This window comes from Dermacentor andersoni, chromosome 4 (genome assembly GCF_023375885.2).
Source record: "Dermacentor andersoni chromosome 4, qqDerAnde1_hic_scaffold, whole genome shotgun sequence".
NCBI lineage: Eukaryota > Metazoa > Arthropoda > Arachnida > Ixodida > Ixodidae > Dermacentor > Dermacentor andersoni.
In genome coordinates, this window is record NC_092817.1 from 107,365,803 (window position 1) to 107,388,075 (window position 22,273).

General features: G+C 43.1%; 1 protein-coding gene across 2 annotated transcripts; it reads right to left on the reverse strand.

Moving 5' to 3' along the window:
- Nucleotides 1-755: 755 nt before the first annotated feature.
- Tango11 (transport and golgi organization 11) lies at nt 756-22,035 on the reverse strand. 2 transcript variants are annotated; one of them, XM_050183602.3, is made up of 4 exons: nt 21,928-22,035; nt 16,705-16,932; nt 12,144-12,393; nt 756-6,498 (listed from the first exon to the last, which is right to left on the reverse strand). In XM_050183602.3, exons 2-4 carry the CDS (start codon nt 16,928-16,930, stop codon nt 6,294-6,296), a joined length of 681 nt encoding a protein of 226 aa, XP_050039559.2. In that variant the 5' UTR covers nt 16,931-16,932; nt 21,928-22,035; the 3' UTR covers nt 756-6,293. The 2 variants fall into 2 exon arrangements, with proteins under 2 accessions (XP_050039559.2, XP_054930081.2); XM_055074106.2 differs by lacking the exon at nt 21,928-22,035 and adding an exon at nt 21,214-21,378.
- Between the last annotated feature and the right edge of the window lie 238 nt (nt 22,036-22,273).

Genomic DNA, 22,273 nt, shown 5'->3' on the forward strand with positions numbered 1-22,273 from the left:
GCACACCTGCGGATTGTTACTGTTCATGTGTGCGGAGCGTGACAGCAGTAACTCTGTTAATTAAAGGACAGATGCATGAGAGAGTTGTGGATTCATGGCTAATTTAAGTAGTACGACACAACAAGGACAGAGGAGGGGAGGACAGACAGAATAATGTGCTGCCTCCAATGAGCATGTCCTATCGGTTCTGTCCTTCTTTGTTCTTGTATGTTCACACTGTCTAAATTAGCTATGTTGTTGAGCTGCCGGGGTTCTTTTCATGCCTGAACGATCCCTAAGGTAACTGATTTTTGGGATCATAAAGGGTCAAAGAGTAGGGGAAGTAGATGTTTGCAAGAGGAAGCTCACTTGAATTTTTACCCTGCTGCTGACTGTTCTTACCATAACTGTCATCTAAAATAGTGATGCTGAGCTTTCTTCAGAAGAGTTACAAAAGTGCTTTGTTCGTTGTTGGCGAGAGCAAGATTCTTTTTGGATCTTTCAGCCACCATTTTTTGTCTCTAGAAGTAAGCCTGTTTTGAGGACTGACACTTCTATTTTAGCAAGTGCTGTGAAATGTGGATATACATGAAATACTGTTTGTAAAACTGTTGGATTGCGTGTTCCAAGCAGCTGTAGTGTGTTGCTGACGGTAGCGATTGTGGACTGTTCAAGTGGCTGCCAATAAACTGGTCGAAAGCATGGCTGACTTTGCTTGCTCTGGCGCCATGAAATGAGCTGCTGCTACAAGAAAGCAAGTGCAATAAGTTGAACACTTTCGAGACAAGTGGCAAGTTTATTATAAAAGCAGGAATGTTACAAATAGCCGCAGCAACATTAGATGACAAGTTTGAACAAAGTGATTTTGTTGCACACAGACTGAAGTTAATTTTTATGCAGACAATTGCCCCAAGTAATAATTTATTCATTCATATCATACTGCAGGCCTTGTGGTCCAAGCAGGAGGGGGTAAGGCACACTGATAAATATGCAATAGAAAAGGCTGGAACACTAATATAACATTGCAAGAAAGAAAACGATACCTTAAGAAAACAAAAGCAGCACAAAGCAACAATTTTACCTAGAATGAACTATTGAGAACACAAGTTTCAAGCGATTCTACAAAGTGATTATGAAAGGGTATGGCATTCCATTATATTAACATTCTGGGAAAAAAAGAAAAGTAAATGAAGCAAACTTACCTTGCACGGCAAGGAGAGAAAGTAAGATGGTAAGAATGATGGGTTTTTCTGGATGCAGGAACAGTGAGGTATGGGCTAGGACCTAGAGAAAGTTTACGGCTTATTCATGAGTGAAGGAATTTCAGTTGCAGTATTTTTTACCTTGTTTTAAGCATGTGAAATCTATTAGTGCACAATAACTCGGGTTACAGACACTTCACGGCCATATTTTGAAAAATAAAACGAACAGTTTGTCTCTGTATTCTCTCAAGGTCATTTGTATTAGTTTGAATGGATCCCAGATAACGCAAGAATGTTCCAGTTTGTACCGAATAAAGGTGGTATAGGCTAATGACTTCAAGGGATGCATCTTTAAGCTTACGGTATAGTAGACATAGTTTTCTAAAAGCAGAAGAGGCGGTGTTGGTAACTGGCTATTACACTGTAAAAGTACTAAAAGTTGGGCAAGTTGGTAGCTGTTCATTATGAAACTGCAGAACACACGCAACAAACGAGGACACAGTTGTGCTGCGGTTTCATAATGAATGGCTATAACAGTTCAGGTTGTTAGTGTGTAATTCCGAGATACCTGTATTCCTTTACTTCAGCCAAGGGGTCCGGACTAGTGAAGTAAGGAAACTTGAGAGGTATTTTTTCTTCAGAGTCGAGTTTGATACCCATTTGTTGCTCCACTCAAAGAATATTGCTCAAGGCTAAATTAAGTGCTAGTTGATCATTAGTCATATTAATGTCCTTTAAAATGATACAATCGTTGGCAAAAAGGTGAATTTTAATGGGGGCATCTATTACGTGAACTATGTTGTTAAAATAAATAAGTACTGGGCCAATCACGCTGCCTCAAATACACAATATCATACATAAGCGCAGGTACCATCAGCACAAATCAAAATGCAAACAATTCTGAGTCTACTCAAATGTGTTCTGTTCCATGTCCACCTGAAATAGTATACTTGGGACCACTCGACGCTTAGAAGCAGGCTACAGAACGATTGACACCACATTTTTGCTTATTTACATGTCACAGCCATTCTGATGAGTTATTTCCAGTCCACCGTTCAATGTATGCCGATGGTGCACCGAGAAGGGGTGGGAGCCCAAGCTTCGGCTTCAATGGCTATTATTCCTTACTGTGTCCAGCAGTTGTGAGGCAGAAAATAGGGTCACCGTCTCTTATTTGGTAAGCCTTTTATGCTCATAGGTGTTCACGTCATGACGGCAGAGAAGAAGCCAGGCTAGAAGGGAGCGCTAGCACGAAGGCGTTTGCAGATGGCAGTGCTGACTGACGTCGGTGCCAAATGGGATGTAGTAAAACTCTTACTGAACGCGCGTTCGCATTAAATTTCGGCTCTACTTGTCCAGCTTGTGCACTAGCGTAGTAACAACAGTGGTGCCACTGTTTAAGAGGTGGAACTTGGCGGGGCGCGATGAAGCTGAGACTATTTCTAGACTTACCAGTGCTAAACAACACTGAAGTGAGGCATTTTGTTTCAGGGAAACTTGTGAGTGCAAAAGTAAGTGCTTGAAGTGCAGCCCTGAGAGGTGGGTTGTATGGTGCAGCATTCGAGTTGGTATTGCGAGAAGTCTGCGACTTCTTTTCTGAGCAGACTTGAAACAGTGTGCATATGCAGCATAGATGATTTGCAGTGACATTATTATGCCGTCATCCTAGTGCACTAGCATGTCGAGAAGCTGCATAAACAAGAAAATGTGACAGCACCACAGCACAACATGCAACAAATCGGTAACAGTGATAGTTCACTGAAACACGGTTACTGTCAAAAAGTGAAATGATGTATGCTTAATGATATGCTTCACTGATGGCATTGCGGCTGCCATGCTTGGGTACTAGCATAGTGAGAATCTGCATCTGTGATGTCACGTGCCTTATAGTTGGTATGCTCTTCTGGTTCCCTGCAGGATAATCACCGTTTACAAGGTGGACATTCCGTTACAATTACTTTTGCATACCATTAGCTATGTCACCCGTTGGTGCCCCTCTAGAATTAACCCTCCGTTGTCGTGCGTTGAGCTCCAACCGACACGCAATAATATTCGTTCCGGTCAGTTGTTGAGGAGCGCCTGACACGTGCATGCTTGCATTTGCCAGTAATTTTTTGGTTGGAAGCACCAGCTTTTGGAAACTTTGTTTCAAGTAATAACTGCACTTTGCAATGTCTCCCTATGCGGGCAGCACTTCTTTCTTCCTTTATGCTTGAAAGGATTTTCGCACGATTTGTGGCATGTAACGCGGACATGGTGATGGCGTTTTCTGCGTGTGCGTTTATGGATGAAATTCAAGTAAGTTGAGCGAATCAGAAAATGATTTAGTGCTGTGGATGAATATATATTGCCTTCAGGTGGTCAGCAAACGTCTTTGAATGAGAGCACTTTAGAAGACGGAAGCTATGAGGACCCTACAGACCTGCAGTGCAAATCCTGGTCTCCACCCAGGGAAGTGCTTCCAACGCTACCACACAATGCGCAAGTACTGTTGAGAGCCTCAGGAATAAGTAAATTTTCTGGAAAACATCACTTAGCCTGTGTTTGTTTACCTGAGCACTTTGTCTGTGTGGCATCCGAATGCGCGAAATGACTGCCAACCGAAATGAGCACAAATTGGGTGACTGTGGGACCCCAAAGGGTTAATACTACTGCCATGATACTGCTTAAGGAATTAAATGTAGAATCAGGCTATGCTGTGACAACATTATTAGGCTAAAATGCATGCTGCTTGCACTAGACTTTTTTACCGCTACTATTAGTGCATCGTGACTGTTGCGAGAGTTGAGGAAACATTTGGACAACCTCCATGCAGGTACCTGAAGCAACATTGGAGATTATGTGAGGTGGCACAGCCTGTGAGTAGCATGAGGATACAAAAGCTGGAAGAATCCACAACAGCTACTGCTGTTAATAAAGGCAGTAACAAAAGTATTTTAAGAGATGAAGCACCAAATTCAGTGCAGCAATATACACTAGCTTTATTGGTCACCACACCTTCTTAAACAAGAGACAAATGCATCTGTCCAGCAGGCTTCGTGTGTGGGGAGGGAAGTAATGTACAACAGTACTCAACCATTATGCACTAACAAAAATTCATGGGCGCGTTGCAATGACCCACACTTTTGTTTCTGGAAGGTCACAAGCGGTTGGGGGAGGGGGAAAGGGAAAGTGCACATCTTGCACTAAATCAGAACCAGCACCTCTCAATGATAACACACTACTAACACTGGCTGAAGCTAGTTAGGCAATCAAGGAGGCTGAGTGAGTTCATTCATGGTCAATGTGCTCATCATAATGAAGTATGAAAGCTGCAATGAAGCCAGGCATGCAGCAAAATGAAATGAAGCTGTCGGCAACTCGTGCACCATTTTAACGTGCCTTCACCACTGTCCTTTTAATACAATAATTTTCAGCTTCAAAGTCCTTGTGTGACGATTCAAGTAGCTACTGCATATAGAAGGTGGATTTGAAGGCCATTTGCTGTTTCCCTTAAAGACAGCTAGCACAGCTTTCAGCTTTAGGATAGGAGAGAGAGAGCAGAAGAAAAGAGGGCGTGCAGTCGACATTTTCTCAATATGAATGTGAGCCACAACAGTGTGGACGACATATGCACAGGCCCTGGGCAATACCACACAATGGTAAGTCATGGGCTTGAAACAAAGTCATTTTTAACAAACCATTCTCTGCACATCATAGTCAATTCTTACACTATGGGTCCAAGGATATTTGGCTGACTGTTTAATACGTCACATTATGGCCAGTTACAACTCCGAAACTGGCTCCTTAATCAAAATTATGAGCTTCGTTCAAGCTCTAGAGGCACACAGCTTAGTAAATTTGCTCAGACAACAGCTGTGAAATGTGTGGTCACTTCTAGAGACAAAATGCTCATGCTTGATGGAGTGGCTTGCCACTAGCATGTTGCAAGACATCCAATGTGCGAAGGAGGCTAAGAAAACATAGAAACAATTGTGTTCTTCTCGTGGTGTAAACACTCTATTGCATACCATAATGCTTGCCAAGCTATCTGATGGGAAACAGTTAAATGTGTGTTATATACAAGGACCCCATCGTGCCAGCCTGACCTGACAAATGTATAGCACAGCTAGTGGCATGGCAGAGCTATACAGGTACCTGAATGTCTGGCTTGTAGCGCACCTGTTATGCACCGCCACCAAGCCTAACCATTGGATTGTGCAGAATGCATGTAAAGTGAAAGCCATAAGTGGCTTCCCCATTCCTTGAGCATGATTTAAAAGAATTTCAACAATAGTGACAAATTCATGACTAAACAGAAAATACTGCTCAACATGTGCAGCTGTCGTGTTGACCTGTAACGGTCAGCAAATAACAGTGAGACCAAAAGTACTGAGCTACAATCTCGGCTACAATCTACAAACAAGTAAAAGAAGTTTTTAACAGAGTAACTAACAAAACAATAAAAAGACTGTTGTAATATTTCTTTCTTGCCCGCTTTAAATCAAAATGTGTCATATCAATGCATTAGGGCGTGGAATCAAGAATCCGAAGGGGAGTGCAACAAAACAAACAGCAAATAACGGAAGCTGACTAGGTAACATGCCACTGCTACTTTCGGTCTCTGAAGTCACATTAACATCTTTCCTACTAGAAACATGGTGTGTAATGAGAACAAAAGGATAGCATGTACCAGCAAAAGGTCCACGGCAACGCAGTAACCAACAAAGCTAACATTCAAAGCAAGACATCCAACAGCGTACGAAGCCAGTTTCTCACTTCTTAAGTTCGGGAAGAAGCGTATATTAGAATTTCATTGCTTGACAAACTTTCCATCAAGAGAACGTGGTGTGCCATACGCAGTAGCTTAGATTTTCACACCACCCTGTGGTAAAGAGGTTGGTGAAGGGCAACATGGCTGCACTCTTTCCATTGAAAGTTCCACATGGTGGTTCGCAGAACCTGTGGCAGCAGCTAATTTTTCGTGCTGTGGAGAGTGTGCCTCAAGCTACTGTCTTGCTCGAAGATTTCGCCACTGGTCTTGGCTCAAAATGAATTTTTTTGCATTTTGCACTGGAGAGCTGGCACTGGGTGCACAGCTCCATGCTGTCAGTCATGGCTGGCGTACATTCTTCACCAATGCCGACCCAGCCACATGAGTCCCTTGAGGAGGAAGTAGAGAACGCCGACTGAATAGAGGACAATCTCGCGCTGCTGTCGTTGTTGGTTCTCCTGCTCGATGATGATGAGACGCCGGCTTACGTTGCGAATCTGCTTCTTCAACATCAACATCTCATCTTCCACGCACAGCGGGCCCGGTGGGGTCGTTGGCACCGACCTGCGGACATACACCATTTCAAATGCAGCCCTTCACGAAAAACACTGTGGCTGCCGCACATGCGAAATGCATGACATGACATGACAATGCGAATCCTGACATGATGTGCGAGGCATGGAGAGAACACTGTCCAGGGAGGCCTAAGCATGTTAAGAATACAGCTGAGAGCTTGCAAATGTAACAGGACCTGATGTCAAAGCTGTCAACACCATTAAGGCATATCATCAATTCTGGAAGTCTGTTTCTTTAAAAGTTCATTTGATGCCTCTGACATCTCACAAACTTATTTTTTTCTTTAGAGTTAAAAAAAAAAACATGTACCAAAAACAACGGAACTACTACCTGCTTTTGTTCAACCGCTATGGCAATTTTTGAACTGCCAGCTGTGTATTGCTCATCAGAACAGAATGTTCGAACTGAACATTTCTGCATGGTATCTCAACGCTTTATTTATTTTGTTTTCCTCGAACCTCAATTTTCTGCAATGACCTGTTATGCAAAGCCCGATAATCTCATTATGAATCAATGTTTGTCAATGAAACATTGTATGCTTCTTCCTTACACATTAGGCTGTGCAACGAACCAAGGTAAATGAAAACGACTGTTATCGTCATTGCGCCTCACCTGAAACATTCGCAGACTTGAAAATGGCAGATTTCATTTAGTTTTTCAGTTATGTGCATATGATGCACTATACTCAGTGTCAAAAGAATTCACTACAAGCTCCTCCCATAAAACCCAACTGAAACTGTTCTCTAGTTCCCACGATATTGAAAGCTGCTTGCATTGCCCCGAAGTTGGGAAGATGAGTGAACTTAATTTACTGGTGCAAATATAAAAAATTCTCATCAAGTTAAGCAATAGTGTATATGACCCTATATTCTTAGGTTTTCACTGATCAAGATGCCAAAATGCCCAATCAAGATGCAAAATCAAAGATGCCAAAATTCTACTTCATTGCAGGGTTTGCTTGTTCAACTAAATCAATACTGAATTGTTTCCCCTTCCTGCGCTTAAGTGGCGGGTCACGACTGCTGGGGCTCATTCACACGGGCGATTGACAGATTTCGTGCGGACCTGCCTGTCGCTGCACCGAAATCTCTCAACTGGTGCCGCTCACGTCTGCTCGCACCGCCACTGCCACGTATACAGATGTCCTGCTCCTTCACTGCCAATTGGTTCAGTAGCTTTGCAGCTTGAGTTGTGTGACTGAAAAATCGAGCAGCGAGTGATTGACCCCAAACAGCTGCTTTTCAACCACTTGCAAGCGGTGGCTTTGCGACCAACTCAGTCGTGCAATCTCTGCGAGTCGCCCTTAGTGATACGGTCATATTTTGGTCACTTTTTATCCATAAGAAAGAAAAATTTCTATTTCTCCGTCTTTTAGGAACAGTTCAAGAGCTTTTGAAATAACCCTTTAGAAGATATACAGGAAATGTTATTAAGAGGAGTACTATGAAAACACGGGAGTGTGAGAGATGGAAATTCAAGATGACGAGTAAAACGAGAACAAGGTGAAAGCAGGAGCCAGCATTTCGACAAGTGCACTTGTTTTTTTCAGCGTACTGAAAAAGACAAGTCCACTTGTTGAAACGTTAGCCCCTGCTTTCACCTTGTTCTCATTTTGCTCGTCGTAAAAGGAGTACTGACACATATATTCAAAGTTGCAGAAACTTTGCCACATGCTTCCCGCACGTAGAAGGATGACACTTAGCAAGTGTGAAGGTTGATTCCTAAAATGCCACACCTATATACCACGCATATAATAGACGCATATAACAGACGGAAAATACAGTCCTTTAGGCATGTGTAGGCTCAATTAATAACTTCCACTGTGCATCCGAGGAGAAATTACGATTTTCTAAGGAACACTGCCCACTATACCCCTGCTTGTAAAATTAATTTTATTTTCTTAACCCTTTGAGGGTCAATGACGTAAATATATGGCGCCGCAAACAAGTGCAAAAATGGTCGATGCCGTATATTTATGGCGCCGGCTGTATGTTTAAAACGTGCTCCAATTTCCTAACTTTTTCTTTTCTGTATGCAGAAAAGAAATGCTTGTATGCAGAAAAGAAATGCTCAACATACACCAAAGTTAGCGGCACATATCTGTACTTGGGAATGTTTGATGATTCGATGCCCTCTGGAATTGCTGAATCTTCTCCAGTCAGCACCTTTGAGAGTTCTTTGAGTACCGAAAACCTGGGATTTTTGTCTGAGATAGATTGAAGTTTCAAACTAATTCTATGAGTACCTAACAGGTCCATCGGGGATGATGGCAAACGTCTCATGAACATACAAAATGAGCCCCACATTCCTGGTCACAGTGGCACCCAAGTAATAAACTTTCTCGACGATGTCGGCTGAAAACGTGACGTGAACGCACAAGTACGCCAAGTCACCTTCAAGTGTAGTGTAGCAAAGCACCGTTTGAGCCCTTCTTACAGTGATGCTTTCATCTGCTGCAAAGCTTTCAATAACAGCCTTTACACTAGCAAAGTGCTAGTGGTAATAATCAGCTGCCTTCAGCCAAGTTCCAAAGAACATTATAAACAAAACAAAGTGAGGACAAAACAGGGAAAAATAAACTTTTATGCTCTGAAAATCCGATATAAGCACTAACATTGAAATAGACATTTATAGGCCTCTTTTATAGGCAGAATAAAAGTGCCACTGAAATGTTTCTAAACCCATAGTATGTGCTTATATATTAAATAGCCACAAGGATGTAAGCACAATATAGGCATTTTGCCTGGAGTTCCAATATCTAGTCATGAAGCTTCCAACTCCTCATACTAAAACCGAAACTAGTTCACAAAACCAAGTATATTATTCCTTCAAGGCTATGCATCCACACTTGTGGACGTAACATGCTTTTGCTCGTTCTGCCGCGTGGTGGCTAAGAAAAAGCAGCAGACACTGCGCTTCAGGTAAATTTAATTCCCTGCATGCTCAATGTGTGCTGATTTAACTTCCAATGTGCTCTGCAATGCTACAGATGACCACTTCGCTGAAGGCAGTGATGTTATGTGGTTTTGTGGCGCAAAGGCTAATGACGGCCAAAGAGCACCAAGAAATCGTATAATGTAGTTGAAGGTGGGCTCTATGACAAATGGTAGACACAAAATGGCTGTATAGTGGCCTAAAAAAATATTAGCTATGAAATGCGTAAAATATACTGTATATGTATTAAAGCTATGACAATGACACGCGAGGTGTGCTATGAACATAAAGGATAAGCTATGGAGGGTGATACACTAAAAGATGTTGGTGCTAGTAAAATTACTGCCTAACCACAACCCTTAACTGCAAGGGCTGGGAGGCACGTGCTACGATCTCCTGGGCTGATGACCTGCAATGTATTAATATGTAAAAAGCTTACAACTCATCTAAAAGAAATCACAGACGATTACGATACTCCCTAATGCAAAATTTGAGCGCAGCTCTACGCGTGTTTGGGGCATTGCACCAATCACTGCACTGACTGGCAGAGCCGCGATGAATGTTGCTATATATATAGACCGGCCACACAGTTACTGTTTCCCAGCAACTGCGGATTATGCAACAGCAATATTTACCGGGATATGCTTGCAGCGAACGCTATGTGCGAAGCTGAGCTTTCTGGTTCTTTTTTTCCCCCTCCCACACAACCAGTACTGCCACTGCCACGGATGCGTGAACGTGAGTGCCATCTGGTCCCAATTCAAGGTAGCTTCCTCCACTTTCCTCCTCACGCTTCTGCTGCAGTTTCCTCCTCTGCTTTCGTCCTCGCACTTATTTGTTCTCGCCATCTTTCATCCGCTTCCGCGCTCCATGGTCGCTCTTTCATTGTTCACTGTGCTCATTTGCTCGGTTATGTCAAGGGAGGACGAGGCACGCCGACGCTCAATGCAGGAACGAGCGCCTAAGAGCTTCGCCCTAACAGGTCTGTACTATGGAACACCGCTAGTTGAAGAGGAATGTGATTTCTGTAGGTTAAAGCAACGTACTTTAAGTATTTTACACAGAGGTTCTGCTTCCTGAAATTCGACCAAAACATGGAGGACTGTCAGTCTTTCACCACATGTGCCAAATGTTGGAGGTTCACCACCAGTCAGCAAAAAATCATGTGTTCCATATGTATGCCCTATCGCGAGTTGACATAATAGGAGATCAGTTCATTGTGTTTTTGTTGTGGAGGGATAAAATGCTAACTGCAGCTTGGCAACGTGGAGCTTATTAGGAGTTTCATTGTCCCATATGCACTGACAATAGCACCCCAGTTTCTAGCATACGAAAGACTTCAAATCTATGGCAGGGTCTGGCACAGAACAATTGCTAGGTTTTGTTGTTGTAGATGTGGCGATATGTTCAGCAAGAATTTTACCCTTGATGCTTTTATGGTCAGGCACCCAACATGTTATGATGCATTGATGAGATGCATACATACTACACAAACTGAGCAGAGATCAGATTTTTTAGTTTTGATTGCTTAATGTGTTTTGGAGCCGACAACAGGGCATAGGCCACAGCCGTGAAGGTGCTTGTTTCTTGGTGCAAAACATCAGTGGACTGAGTGCAGCATAAGAAACATGGATACGCGACTCTGATGAATCGGTATCATATTTAAGACAATAGTATTTTGCCTGAAGTCTTCGGAAGTGTATATGAATGTGCATCTCAGGAGCATGCATTGCGACTTCTGCAAAGGACGTGTCACATTATACAAGTTGCAACTGCCATGGTGGTAACAGCTTCGCCGGAGCCACTGGACAATGTTCGAAGATTGGGACACCCATTTCTTCGCAAAGTTTCCTGACCCGCAGTGAGAAAGGCTCATGAGTGTGATGGGCTCACGAGTGTGAGTGTACGTGAGTGAGCACGGAGCCATTAGAAATATTGGTGAATGAGTATGAGTGAATGTTCACTTATTCTGTCGACCTGTGGTTGTGATGAAGTGGTGCTTAGCAGATCATGCAATGCATATAGCACATACTCAGTGGTCAATTAGAATAACAAAAGGAGTGCCGAGAGAAGGGAAGCATAGTAAAAAATGGCAGAGAATTATGTAACGTGACGAGATTAGAGAATTTGTCAGGCAGTGGATGGAGTTGGCTGGCACAACACTGGGGTACACAGAAATCTCTGGGAGAGGCCTTTGCCCTACAGTAGACATAAGACAGGCTGATGAGGATAATAATTATCCTGAAGCTCGAGCTAGTCTCGGGATACCCACTTGGTAACAGGACATGCCTTGAGCACTAACCAACTTTTATGCAACATATGTGCTAAAGTTCGTAAATAGAAAGGCAATTTGGGATAAGTTAATTAATTATTGGCAATTATTGCAGTCTCTGACGCCTGCCACTGCTATAAATCTTGAAAGGCACTAAGAATGGTTATTTTGCCTCGAATACTCCCTTTTTAATAACAGCAGACAGTTGCCAGCAAAACAACCAGTATGTAACAAAAAGCTATTCACGTATCTTTAATAAATAAGACTTTCAGCTGTGGGTCAGTGCATGTGTTGCATCCTTTACTGGGCACAGCACCTCCACTATGCTTTGAATATTATTCTTAGTGTACAATCTTGGGAACTCCTGTGCATGGCAATTGAATGTAGTGGCACAGATGTGACAGTTGTTTGTGTTGTGCTTGCTTACCCACTGTTGTTGAAGAGACTGACGTCACCATTGTGCAGCTTGCTCAGGGTCGTCTTGCGGCGAACCCTGAGCGAGGACTTGGCGTTGTCCCCTGCCTCATCCTCTGCGTCGACAGCTGGGTAGGCGTGCATATCGAGGGTCAGGGTGCGCGGCGGTGTTGACATCAGAATGGGCTCCGGTTCTGGCTCCATTGACTTCTCAAGCCGCATCTCTGGCACCGGGTCCCTGCCCTCAATGTGCTGGTTGCCGCCTGGTGGGACAGCAAGAGTGGTTGACCAATTAATACACATGGTATCGTGTTTTGACATAATGTCATTCGTGATTTCTGCAAGGGACAATGTGTGCTTGCACTGTAGTGCAGTAAATGTCTCACATGCTGTGGATGTACTCAGCTCAACACAAATATTCGCTGTAACACTGAGGACGACCCCAGGTCTTCGCAGTTTGGTATATCATATTCTGATGCTCTGAAAGTTCCAAGCTGGTACCAAAACTGATTCTTGACAAAGAAGCACTTTTTCATCTTTCCCTTCAAATTGGCATGAAATTGCTGAACCGAAAATTGGCTACATAGTGTGTATAACAAACATTTAAGAGAAGAAGGCCTGCATGGAAACAGGTACCTTATAAGAACCATTGTAACTTAACAGTGTAACGCGATGCAACAGGCAGAAGAGAAAACACATAGGATGAGTGTTCTCTCCTCTGCATGCTGCATTCTGTTTTGCTACTACTGTATGTTCAAAGGGTCCCATACCAACTACCAGAACTTTATAAGGTCCCATACCAACTACCACAACTTTATAAGTGGCCTTAACTATACAGCTCAAATTTGTACTGGAGTAATGCCGCATTTGTAATCTGCTGTTAAAGAATAAATGCTTATAGATGCCTCAAAATTTATATTATACAGGATGCTGATTTTCTCGCCGTAAGCCGATTTTTTACTTACGTATATTGCTTGCACGCCATGCAACTTTGCCATCTTATTTCCAGCATGCATTGAGCAAAACCCCTCAAAGCAGCGTTTATATTTATGTCAACTGACCATACAGCCCTGGCCTAATTGATTGTATCCAGTTATTCATAGGAGCCTGCTGTAAACTTTTTGAAGTTTAAAGATATTGCGGCAGAACCCATCGCATGATGACAGTCGATAGTAATGCATTAACACTGAACCAGTTAGCAAACCAACGTATTGCCACCATTGAAACAAGTTATGTATGAGGTGCGTACTGCAGTGGAATTGCTCTTTTGCGCTTCTCTACGAACACTCAGCGCCATCTAGTGCCGCTGCCACAAAGCCTGCGCATGGCCTCCAAAATGCATGGTGCGCCGGTGCATGTGAACGCCGAGAAACAAATTATACAGCAACTGGCTTCCTCTCTAGCGCTTCTTTCTCGACACACTGTGCCATCTACCTATAGTCGGGTACAACTTTAGAAAAATAGGGAGGCCCCACCCAAACGGCTGAAGCGTGACAGCTCATTGCCTCCGCGACTAAAAGAGTCCCACTCAAAAGACCATGCTTCTAAAATGCATAATTCTTGGTATAAATAAAGACGTTTGTATTTTGACAGCTCTTGGTGATTGGAATGCTACAGCACATGCCGGATTGCGAAAGAAAACTGCCGTGCCTTCTACAATGCTGTGTGTTGTCTGCTTTTTAGCTTCATTGCAAGGGACAAAAAAAAGAAAGCAGCTTTGAATAATGACTTTTGCGCTGGTTTACATGTACACGGAACCTTTAATGCTCCTTTTCCGAGCTCAAAATGAATTGGTTGCTATTTGCAAAGTACTTGAAAAAAAAAATGCATTTATTGAAACCATTGCAAACCTGGGGCAAAAAGACGATAGAGGCAGAAAAAGTACAAAAATTCTTCACTCATTATATTAAATAAATAGTCTTCGTTTTAAATAGCATAAGAGTAACATATCTCTTTTATCTTAGTGTTTTCAAAAACTTATTTTCAAGAATGTAGTAGGTGTTTTTTTTTTTTCCTTTCTTCTATTTTTTTTTCAAGCCTGCAGTCTCGCCAGTTTGCGTAGCGTCAGCGATGCTCGCTGCAATCTTTCATTAACGGACCACGGCTCAGAATAAATGCATGTGGCACAAATGGTGCATCGTAAGCTCGCAATAATATTTCCAGCATGATACATGACCGCAAACAGTTTGGGAATTAACTGTGATGAGGGGCAGACGCACGTGACTCGCGCACTCTTGCCCAGTTTGGAGCATGGGCGGCCATCTTCTCCATCGGCGGGGTCACCGGCCGTCCGGCTCGTGACATCAGTCTAGAGTGTGCGCCCATTGGTGAAGGCTCATGTGCAACCGCCGTGGAGGAGTAAACACCCCTTTTTTTCTAAAGTTGCACCCGACTATAGTAGCACTGCCGAGAAGTTCATGCAATGCCTCTGAGACTAGAAGTGGGGTGCAGAGGTGCCTGCAAATGCTGAGAACTATTGCCTTGCTTGCCGCACACTTAGTGGTGCATACTTAGTGACCCCAGTTGGCAAGACGTACATTGAAGAGGAGCACAAACCCAGTGCATTTATGGCGCAGCTCACTAAAGGGTCGGCATGAAAGACGTTCATTGAAAAGTCGCACATACCCTATTTGTTAAGCAGCCTGCTAATGCGTCAGGTTAGTGTCCTTGAGGGACATTTTTGATGTGGGTTTGATTCTGCTCAGTATTGCATAAACTTAAGGGATCTGTTCCATCATTGTGGAGTGGCGCATACCTAGTTACCCAAGTAGGCATCAAAGACGTTCATTGAAGAGTGGTTTACACCTACTGGCCCAAGCTGGTATCAGAGAGGCCCATTGAAGGCAAGTACAGACCAAGTGGCAAATACCCAGTGCTTCATGTCGCCGTCAAAGAGTTTCTTCGAACAGCAGTGCCTACCTAGTCCCACATCTACAGTGACCCATGTCAGCGTTAAAGAGCTTCGTTGAAGAGAGCCATGTATGCACACATTGCCACATATTCAATGACCCAAGTTGGTCCACTGGTTGGTTTTGAACTCCGTTCGCTCAGCACAGCAGCCTGATGCACTACCCATTTGATCATGGGCTACCCAGTGACCCAGGTGATGGGAGAATGTTTTGAAACAAACAAACAAATAAAGATAGACGGATGGACAGATGGGCAGACGGACAGATAGCCCCAGAAAGTGCCCGAAATACCTTAACAATGCTAATGCATTAAAATAAACAGGGTGATTGAAGTGTTGCAGCAGTTATGTGCCATCTTGCAGTGCTGTCCGCACTTTAGGAGCAGTGGACATGCATTCTACCCATGTGAACCTGCAAGGTCTACCAGTATGAGCCGACAACAGCAATAATAGTTCCAGAGCATTCACACGACTAGCCATGTCAGACAACTTCTGTGAGATGCAGAAGACAAGCATACAACAGATATAGCGCAGCCACTCAAGACCACATATTATGGAGCTGTAGCATAGCGCCGCCACCGGCGGATATTATGCGTGATCCTTCTCTCGAGCAGTGGGAGGCCGTGTTGGCCAGCTCAGACCCGGTCGTCCAGACCAGGGCCGTAGAGTGGGCCACCCAGGTCGCCGTCAGCCATGAGCTGATGGCCATCTAGCACGGAATCGTCCGCACATGCGTTCTGACGAAAATAAAGTTTTTCCATCCATCCATCAAGGCGACTAGAAATTACTGCTTGCCATCACATGCTTCGGAGCTTCTTCCATGATCTCTGTTTCTTTTTTTTTTCTTTTGCAACTAGGCTCCCAAGATCTTCTAGTGACTCTCCATCCCAGGTTCTTCTGTCCTCCATGGCAACAGCAATGCTCTTGCTACGCTGTTGGGTGCCAGAGCATGTGCAACAAGGAGAGTACGGCAAGATGCACACATATTTTCGGGATGTTACAGAGCAGACAACACAACAGGGGCACCCCACATCTCAACATTACACAAGCCATGCCAAAATGGCAGTCACTGTTGGTGGGAGAGACTTAGAGGCAGTGATTTCAAATTAAAATTTTGGGCTAAAATATGCATTCAGAGCAGTTTTTTTGTGTGTGTATAACTATACCGGCTCCTCTAGTCTCAGTTAGAACAATAAACTGAGAATAGTAGTTGGGTGACTAGGTCATCGCCCCTTTAAGAACTTTGCTACGATATCAATTCTAATTTTCTCACATTCGAACACCAGGTGGTATGTGTGCTAAAACTCACATGCAAGTTTTTCCTTATGGGTATTTTTCTTTTGGTACTTCCATTTTAGAAAGTAAACTGCCACAAGAAGAAGAACCCATTAGTAGAGGCTAAATTTATTTTTCCGTTTCTTTTTCACAAAGCCACAGAACCTGTGACCCCAATGCATTCCCAGCTTTCCAAAATTTGAGTTCTCCATTGCGAAAAAAAATTGCATTTTCAACCAGTTATTTTTCCTTGCTTGTCAACACCATGAACCTCGTTCAGTAAATGCAAGCACTTGCGATTTCATAAGCGTAATCTAGCAGCAAAGCCTAAGCTAACATAAACCTCCAGCGCCCTCTGTGTGAAACTGTCCGTGGAGTTAACACCACCCACCTCGCACAAGGATCCGGTCGGGCACATGCATGGCCAGTGCCTGCTCGTTTATCTTGTCCCTGCCGAGCAGCGTGTCGATGTCCTTCTCGTAGTCATCCCGGTCGACGACACTAATGTGATGTGGAACACGCATCTTGTTACTAATTTCTGCTGTAAAGTCCGGATCATAGAAGGCGTCATAGTCCCCTGAGAACCGATGGTGGGCTGGGCTCGGGTTGCTCGACATGACTGTCAAGGCAAGAGTGATGACAAAATGTTAAACTACGAACCACAATGTAAAGCTACGCCAATTTAGACTGACAAAGCATTCTTTAAAGATATGCTTTCCATTAATTTCATGGTAACAGGTAGATTATTAGAAGTGAAAATGAAGGAGCTAAGTTCAGCCTATGGCTCCTTCGGAATACAATGGAGTTCATTTTTAGCGATTAGGAATTAATTAGGCCAGAGCAGATGCTGTCAAAACCCATGATGTCACAGCAAGCTGGTGCGGGATCTTCAAGGCAGCTGTTGCCACCAGTATTTCACATTTCCGTCTTTTATGGCTTATCAAGCACCCTGTCGCAGTAAGAGTGGCTTATATTAAAGGGCAATTTATCATTACAGCTCAACTGAGCTTTTCTTTCTCTTCAGTGTCCCCTTAAATATCTGTGCATGGTAGGTGCGAAAAATGCTCAAAGTACTCAGTAGACAAACGTGTCCTTCAAATGTTCCTAAACGGGGAACTACTCACTGTAGTGGCTCAGGACTGCAGCAGTATGCAGTGCCATGAATCACCAGCTTAATCTAACCCTATTCGGTTACAAAATGCCATGCGTTATTAACTTGCCCAAACATATAGCTTGCTAGGACTACAAATTTTGGCTGCCATGATGTTGTGCGCCTAATTTTAGAGGCGTTACAATGGGGAAGGGAATGTAAAGAATGCCTATGCACTGAGATCACAATAAAGAAACACATATGATCAGTACAGTTGCACCTCTATATAATGAACATGGATATAACAAATAATGAAATATAGGGAAATAAATCTAAAATTTGGTTGGTTTGGCTTGGCTGGCACACAACCAGCAAGCCTACGTGCTGAACTTGTGTGATCACATCAATTGCACAACTACATGTTAACAACAGTTTGTAATTTAGCACTGTTCACGTTCAACATCAGAACAATCTGCCTGACACTGTTTAGCGATGCCAGAGGAAAAGGCCACCAAAAGTTTCCCTCCTTGGCAATGGAAACTCAATGGAGGCAGGAATTCAAGAGAGAGAAAGGCGCAACGCTTTGAGAATGGTGTACTATAGACCGTAGCTTGGAAAGACTGCTGACTGAAGATTATTGCGTTGCATGTGTTAGGCAGAAGCAGGGCAAGGTCTGCTGGAGGTACCCTCGATTGCAGTTATGCGGTCCGCTTTTTCGCAGGCTTTGCTCCTTTTGAGGTTGTGCAGACACTGCAGCCGACGGTGTCTCATCTAAACTCCGAAATAAATGAGCAACCAACTATGCCCATCTGCATTAAGTGCTTCCATCACTACCCCCTCCCCTGCTCTTTTTACTTAATTAAGTGTACGTAGAGGATACATACTCATTTGCTCCAACATGTGATCAAAAGCAAAACACTTTGTGAAGCACCAAGCCATAGAGATATACAAAAAGCGCTTAAGGAAGAGTTTCTATGAATAGTTCATGAGTTGTGACACAGCTATTGCACCATAACACACAAGTTTAATGTATCTCGTGTGTGGCAGCAGCTGTCGAAAAAAATTTGTGCAAAGGTACAGTCTGTCTTAGACACGAGACATGGATTTCTTTTCCGCTCAAAGAAATCTAGGAGGTTCTTACAGGAGAACACTGAAAGATCCCAGAGTGCATGAAGCCGTGAAATATATGGAAATACAAAAATGCCCCATTCACCTCAGCCAATGTTGAGCGCTTGTGTTCAGCCTACAAGCTTATTCTGTGTGCGAAGAGGCACAATATTGAACTCCAAACCCTAGATCACTGTTTTCAAATTTTACAAAGATTTGTAAACATACATTGTAGCACGCTTCTTTTCCCATTGGGAACTTTGCTGAATTTAATCCGTTAGGCACGGCTTTCAGCTTCGGTGAACCACGTAACAGCTTTCCTGGCGTATTTTTGTGTTCAATGCCCTGTGAAGTGATGGCTAGCATAATTAGTTGCTGCCTTACATACCTCACAAGTGAATGCCAAGACAGCTTCCTTACCATGAAAATGGGTTACACACATTCAATAGATAAAACAGATGGGGGTTGGCAAGCAAATTATAGTAGCTATTTTGCCCCTATCAAGCTAGGTGCATGATTTATGTGCCTAAAACATACACATTTAGTGCTTAAAAATTTCGGTCTCTACTAATGACAAACTCATTACAATGGCAATGCTGGCAAAACTAAACAGAGTATAGGACAAACTGTAGCTTTGCAATGAACAAGCACCCTAAAACTTGCAGGCACATAAACACACAGACAGATAGACACATACCCTGGAACTTTGCTTGCTATGCAGGCATAACATTGTTTTGAATGCTTCCTAGCTGAGAAGGAGTACAGAGTTATTCTGAAACTGATTTAGGTCACTGATATTTGCAGAACAATTTTACTTTTAGCATGCTCATGCTTGTTTAGCTCTGTGCAGGAGCGAAGGCATGCCTAGATAAATTTGACGAAATATGTTATTCAATACTATATTAATGCATCAAAATATTAAGGCACCAAAAGTCAGTTGGCAGTGTATTTGTCCAACTGGCAGTTTATTTATTCTGCAAGCCTCCCATGGATAATTTGGCAGAAATGTGATAAAGATTGTTGATAAACTAAAGCAGAATTCTTGTACTGCACTATTTCTGCTATGTACTTCTTGCCTAGGAAAAATAATGTAGCTGGAATCACCCATGATGCCGACCTGAGCTTCAGACACATTTATGAGGGGGGGGGGAAAGAAGAAAAGCCTGAATCCTACCTGATTTGTTCTATTGTACAAAGGACTTGATTTGAAAATTATAACAGCGCTAACACATGCAACCACAAAGGAGCAAGAACGAGACACAGCGCTTGTGTCTCGTCCTTGTTCATTTGTGTTTGTGTGTGTTAGCGCTGTTATAATTTTCAAATCAAGTATGCACCAACTCGTCCAGAAAGAAGTTTTAATAAAGTACAAAGGACACCAAATGTAAGAGACTATGCAGAACTCGCCTCTAGAAGTGGTGGCAGAGTCAAGCAGGTGGTAAAGCAACACAGTGATAAAGAATGACTGATAAATCAAATGTCACCACATTTGCTGTCTTTGGGAACAAAAAGCGGGAAGGAACACAAGTGTACTGTGAAGGCAGTTGCAGAGAAAGGCTTACAGTAAAATAGCATTTATAATGGTGCCATATGGCCACCAACATTGTCTGGCCACTCAAGCATTTATAAAAATTGAGGCGGGCAGCAACTACGTGTGTCTAGCGTGTCGCACGAGGACTTGGGAGAGCAACACTAAAGACTATGCCTGCCGGGCAGGCAGTGAAACTGGAGTGCTGACAGACATTGTTGCACATCCCCCCTTCCCTCCACGTTACAAATGTGCAGCTGCTATTGCAGCTGTGCTGTTTTGTGGTTGCTTCGCCAATTTAGTTGAGCTCAATAGTCCAACAAAAAGGAATTTAATTTTCACAGGATGGAAGGGTGAGGTCCATTTAGTATCACTTAACATCAAACATATGCTCAACACTGCAAATTTCACTCGGAAAGTATAACTCTCTTTAAATATTAATTTTCTTGGCAACCCAGAATGACAGCAGTACTTACACTACTTCGTGCTTTGCATCAAATAACTTAAAGAATTATTGTGGAAGCGACACTTCCACATACAGATTGAATAATATACATATGTATTTTGCTACTGACTGCTATGTGGTTTCGCCCTTCCTAAAAAGCACATGCGTTAATTACGGCTGTAGGATTGGTGTAGACTACAGCTATAATTCATTGTAGACCACTGATCTCACGCAACATGTGATATCAACGCAAAATGTGAAAGCAAGCACTCTGCTGTTTTTCTATGCAGTGATCAGGATGATTATGAATCACTGCTGCACAGTGCCTCAATGGCTGCAGCAGTTACTTGTGTTACTATCAGCCAACAAACATTAGAAGACACCTGCAAAGTGACATATGATGACATACAGTACTTCTGCAACATAAAAGCCGCCGAGGAAGCTATAAAGTCTTAGATAATCAGTGTCTTTGAAGAACACAAAAATGGACGTCGCCACAAGGTGCTCAGTTTGCTTTGGTACGTCACGCACGATGTCTCGTTATATCGCCTCAGCCCTTATCCGAATGAATATGTGGAAGTAAACGTGACAACTGTTTCACTTAGCTGCTGATAATGAAACACACATAGCAAATGCTAAACTTATTCAGATTAATTATCCCGCGCGTTACGCATGCCCCTGGCTTGAACATGTGCATGCAAAACGTGTTATTCACTATTCGGTTACTCACAAAGTCGATGTTGGTGCTGCGCTGCCAGCTTTCTTGGCAACAAAAATGTTTTCCTTTCTATATTTTTATATGCACTCCACTGTTAGTTCGGAAAAGGCATGCAGCTTAAGCCTGGAAAGCTACTAAGCCGACATACAGGAAGCTTTTGCGCGCTGTTCACAATGAAGCATCAAAGGTCATGCCGTTCCTTGCTCTCAGCTGACGCATAGCGACCGATAAGACTGCACGCTATTGCTTGCTAAAAGGAAATACGCGAGTAGTTTCTCAGTGAATTGGTGCTGAAGAATTGTACTTTCTAAGGAAACAGCACACGCGGCATGAAACCAAAGTTGAAGTTGATCATTTTTGTTGATGTCGGAACGTCGGTGCAGAGCTCTTGCTCGGCAGGCGGGCATCGAAATGCAGATGAATGGGCCAAACTAGTAGAATTTACCATGTTCCTTAATACGCTCTTACTTCAAGACCACATCAACAAAATAATTTTTAAAATACGACGGCTAGACAGCCTTTCACAACAGGTAAAAGATTTCGCGCGTAATCAATGAAAAGCACTGGGAGACGGGTTTCAAGTTCGAAAGGGTGAGACGCCTGCAAACGGGCCTCGCTACGATGCGACTGCTTAGACAGCACGATCTGACGCGTAGTCGCCCTCAAAGAATGCACAGCATTTTAATTATCTGTAAGGAACTCATTTTAACGTAAAGAGTGCCTCACCTTGTGGCCGGTGCGTTTGATCACATCCGCACACGATAAAAAGGAAAAAAAAATACGGCAAAAAGCAAGAAAAAAGTTCACTGGATTGGCTTTGGTATGGCTTCTATGATTTACAGCCAACATAAGCCCTAGTCACAGTTTCTTTTTTTCCTCCTTCGTCCGTGAAATATACATGACATAAAGAACAGTGCGGTCAAAATCTGCAGAATGACTCCCACATTTACGTGAGCAATTTGTAGGTTATGATTGGTATGATAGGAGTCCTATTTGGTTTATTCTTGGAGAATCAACGAGTAATGCACAAGCGTCAGATGCAAAGCGCAACTCTTTCATCGATTATAATATT